Source organism: Sinocyclocheilus grahami, unplaced genomic scaffold (assembly GCF_001515645.1).
Source record: "Sinocyclocheilus grahami isolate Dianchi unplaced genomic scaffold, SAMN03320097.WGS_v1.1 scaffold502.1, whole genome shotgun sequence".
NCBI lineage: Eukaryota > Metazoa > Chordata > Actinopteri > Cypriniformes > Cyprinidae > Sinocyclocheilus > Sinocyclocheilus grahami.
The window spans coordinates 755287-759426 of record NW_015505681.1 but is presented as its reverse complement, the minus strand read 5'-3'; the positions used below and the strand labels follow the sequence as shown (position 1 = coordinate 759426).

The 4140-nt window shown below is 38.5% G+C and overlaps 1 protein-coding gene across 1 annotated transcript; it reads right to left on the bottom strand.

Moving 5' to 3' along the window:
* Positions 1-846: 846 nt before the first annotated feature.
* On the bottom strand, positions 847-2893 carry LOC107554461 (beta-2 adrenergic receptor-like). The gene is made up of 2 exons (XM_016236967.1): positions 2690-2893; positions 847-2538 (listed from the first exon to the last, which is right to left on the bottom strand). The coding sequence occupies exon 2, from the start codon at positions 2533-2535 to the stop codon at positions 1315-1317; it is 1221 nt and encodes a 406-aa protein (XP_016092453.1). The 5' UTR covers positions 2536-2538; positions 2690-2893; the 3' UTR covers positions 847-1314.
* Positions 2894-4140: the final 1247 nt, after the last annotated feature.

Sequence of the window (4140 nt, the reverse complement as noted above, 5' to 3'; positions counted from 1 at the left end):
AAGGTGAATAATTGAGGATTTGGCAGCATTCAGGACTGTGCCTGCTGAGGGAACCAAAATGACATAATGCAGATCAAAACGGGCCACCAGAGAAGTTCTGTTATCGTACATGTTTTAAGCAAGAGATACAGATTTTTGTTTATGCTGTGAAAATGCCATATTATGCATTAGCATAAAATGGTTTATATTTGTTGACTTCCATCTAAGGTTACTCAGCTTAAGAAATCACATGACTAAAAGACTGAACTTTATAATTAAGCAATTTCCTTAAAGAAGCTGGTATGTACATATGGTTTCTCTTCCTCTTTCATTGTGGTAAGAGGCTTTGTTTCTGTGCTGACTTACCAATTGGGTCAGTTTTAACCCAGACATTTTTAGATGTACTCTAAAACAGGGCTGTGGCAGGTGTAAGAATTTTTATGTGGTGTAATTTTTTTCTGTACACTCTTAAAAATAAAGGTGCTTCACGATGCCATAGAAGAACCTTTTTGACTAAATGGTTCCATAAAGAACCTTTAACATCTGAAGAACCTTTCTGTTTCACAAAAGGTTCTTTGTGGTGAAAGAAGGTTCTTCAGATTACAAAAAGGTAAGAAAGAGATGGTTCTTTGTGGAACCAAAAATGGTTCTTCTATGGCATCGCTTGAAGAAACTTTTGAAGCACCTTTATTTTTAAGAGTGTATCATCAGAAATGGCCTGTTTTACAGGAATGAACCTTATACTTTATGTTAAGTAATGCTTGTGTTTTGTGCATATGTGAGCCTGAATAACTGAATGATTTAATATTTAATTATCCAAATTTAGCTTACAGTAAGTTACAGTAATAATATTTCAGAAGCCAATACCTGTTACTCTGTTAATCTAATGAAAGCAAACCATTCTTTAAAACTGCAACTCAGTTCCTCAGTTTAAGCAAGATTACAGAAACATGACTCAGAAGGAATATCCCTTTAGTGAACAACCACTTCAAAGTGTCTTTTTGCTATCAAAGAAGTACAATCTCTGCAAGCATTTCTGTTAATTTAACACTGACTTGATAAGCATTTTTAGCTTCTAGTTCGCCGTTTTCTTTAGCTGAAACTACTTTTTGAGGGCGCAAACAGTTTTATGAGCGAGGTCATGGTAAAATTAACCAATAGAGCAAGTGAATCTAGAAGAGAAAGCAATGAGGTAGATGAGGAAAACAAACATTTAAAAATGTCCCTTTTTCCAACACACACCCACCGTTGGCCACTTACCAGAGGAGGCATAACCTGTCCTTATGTGACACATTGAGAGGTCACAGTGGAACGAGTCTGGACTCGCAAGGTGATTTACAGCACACTCATTATATTTTTACTGCAGTTCCCATTAGAGTCCGTTTTATCTGCTGACATGCATCCCTCTTTCTCAGAGTTGCCCTCAGCTGGGTCACTGTCTTCTGAGCTGCCTTTGCTTCGCCCTCGGTGCTCACTTTGCCAGCTGTGCCCACTATATGTATATCCATTGACTGGCCTAATGTTAGGGTAGCGCGACCTGTTGAGGCATAGGATCTCCTTGAAAGTATACCTAAACTCTGGACTTCTACAGTAGATCAGTGGGTTAAAGGCTGAGTTAGCGTAACCTATCCAGTTTAAGATTTTGAATGCAATATTGTTCAGTTCTTGGCCATATATGGCTGTGACCACATGTAGTACAAAGAATGGGAGCCAACACAACGTGAATATACCCATAATGATGCCCAAAGTCTTCAAAGCTTTATGTTCCTTTAAGCAGAACTTGGGCTTCTTGGCAGTCCTTGCCTCACAGTGGATGCTTGCCGCCTCTTGCTTTTTGCCGTTGTTCTGAGCATTAAATCGTCCCTCACTTTTGTCTATCTTCTTCAGCTGCTTCCTTGCCTCCTGGAAGACGCGGCTGTAGACGAAAATCATGATGACCAGGGGGATGTAGAAAGAGATTATGGATGAGATGATGGCATAAGGGCGATTGGTGTTGAAGTCACAGCAGGTAACATTCTTCAAGCAGCACTTTGCAACATTACTATCGGAAATCCACCAACCCATATGGATGGGTAGGAAGGAAATGAGCCCGGCAATGACCCACACCAGCAGCACAATGATGCGAGCTCTGCCCTTGGTTAGTAAGGACTGGTAGCGGAAGGGGGATGTTATGGCGATGTAGCGATCCAGAGCGATGACACAGAGCGTTTCAATACTGGCTGTGACACACAGAACATCGATGGCTGTCCAGAAATTACACCAGAATTTGCCAAAGTGCCAAGTGTCAAGGATGATGAAAATGGCACCGAAAGGCACCACCACCAATCCCATGACCAGGTCTGCACACGCAAGTGACGTAATGAAGCAGTTTGTGACGGTCTGAAGTCGTTGGAAGCGGCCAATGGCTGTAATCACTAACACATTGCCGAAGACGATGACCAGAACAAGAATGGACATGAGTGTGCCCAGAATCACCATCTGTGGTTCACCAATGTTGGAGGAGTTAGATGTTAAATTCTTACACTCGTCAGGTGCAGGGGAAGGTGTGGTTTCCATGACCTGACAGAGATTGAGAAGGAAAAGCAGAAATATGCTGAATTAGTAAAAAAAAACACACACACACAAAGGCTTGTGTACTGAAAATGTAAAAATGTAAACAGTAATTAAGTTGTAAAAACAATGCAAAGATCATGCTTTTTTTTTTACAAACCTCCAAAAAAGGCTTCCAACTCCACTCTTCCTTCCATATAAAGTTACAGTATGCTTTTAAGGTCTGTAGGTTTGTTACAAACAAGTAGATCCTTCCCACATTATGGCTTTCTCTTGCGTGCTTATCTCTCTCTCACTTTTGCTCTCTCTTCCTCTGTCACCACAGCAGTCTTCTCAACCTTTCTCAGACACAGTCACTCTGTTGAGCGGTGTTACGTTAAGTGTGGCTGCCAGGCTATTTGTCAGAGCCCTTATAACATTCTGTGATGACATCATAGCTGACTTCCAGCCAATGAGAGAGTGAGTTGAAGGCTGCACTGCTGCTACAGAATTAACTGACAACGTTCTGACAGCTACAGTGAGACTATTTGAATTGTATTTCAAACAGTTAATGCAGACTAGTTTTAAATATTTTTTCTGTTCTGATACATTGTTTCTGGCTTTTATGAAAGTTTGTTTTCTGTAACTCATGAAATTCATTAATGTAAGTGCTTTGGCACTGACAAGACTATATATATATATAAATATAAATATATATATATATATATATATATATATATATATGTGTGTGTGTGAATGGCAAACTGAACTTAACTGATATTTTTATCAAAAGTGACTTATAGAAGAAAATAAAGGAACATAAGGAATTTGTCACAGAGCCGACAATATTAGTGTACTATCCCAGATTTATTGGAAAGCTAGGAATCAAGCTAGACCAGAGGTGAAATGCAAAGAATATGAGGAAATTTCTATTTGTTTGTTTGTGTGTGTGTGTGTGTATCTGCCTTTGAGTTTGTGGACTCAAGTTCTTGTGCTTCAAATTTCAGTGCTTTAAATTTCGAAGGTCTGCTTTGGTTTTGTCCATGATCCAGAGATGAAACTCTGTGCACGTCTTCATTTGTGGATTTTGTGAAACAATGCCCATATCATTGTTTGAGTTGCTGGCTTTGCTTCATGTGGGTCAGACCTGCTGAGCAGGTCTGGACAGTCTTTATATGCTAGAGAGAGTAAAAGATCTTAGTGCCGATTACTATTGTCCATGTATCATCTGAATGTCCAGAATCATGCCTCCAGCACCACTAAAGCCCAAATACCTTTAGTGTTTTTAGCTTATTATATAACTCAAATGTAAAAAAGCAAACAGTCATGCTTAAAAATGAAAATCACCCAAAAATGAAAACACCCCATGGTTTCAAACATGTATGATTTTTTTATATATATATATATATATATACGTATATAAAAAAGGTTTGGAACACCGTGAAGGTGAGTAAATGTCTTTCAGTGTTTTAAAATCATCACATTTTCAAAAACATATTATTTAACTTTTTTTAGTTATTGACATTATGTTCTTTGAATATGTTCTTATAAATTATGACTTAAAAAAAAAGGTATGACAATTTTTTTATATGTATTATATACAGTGGGTACGGAAAGTATTCAGACCCCCTT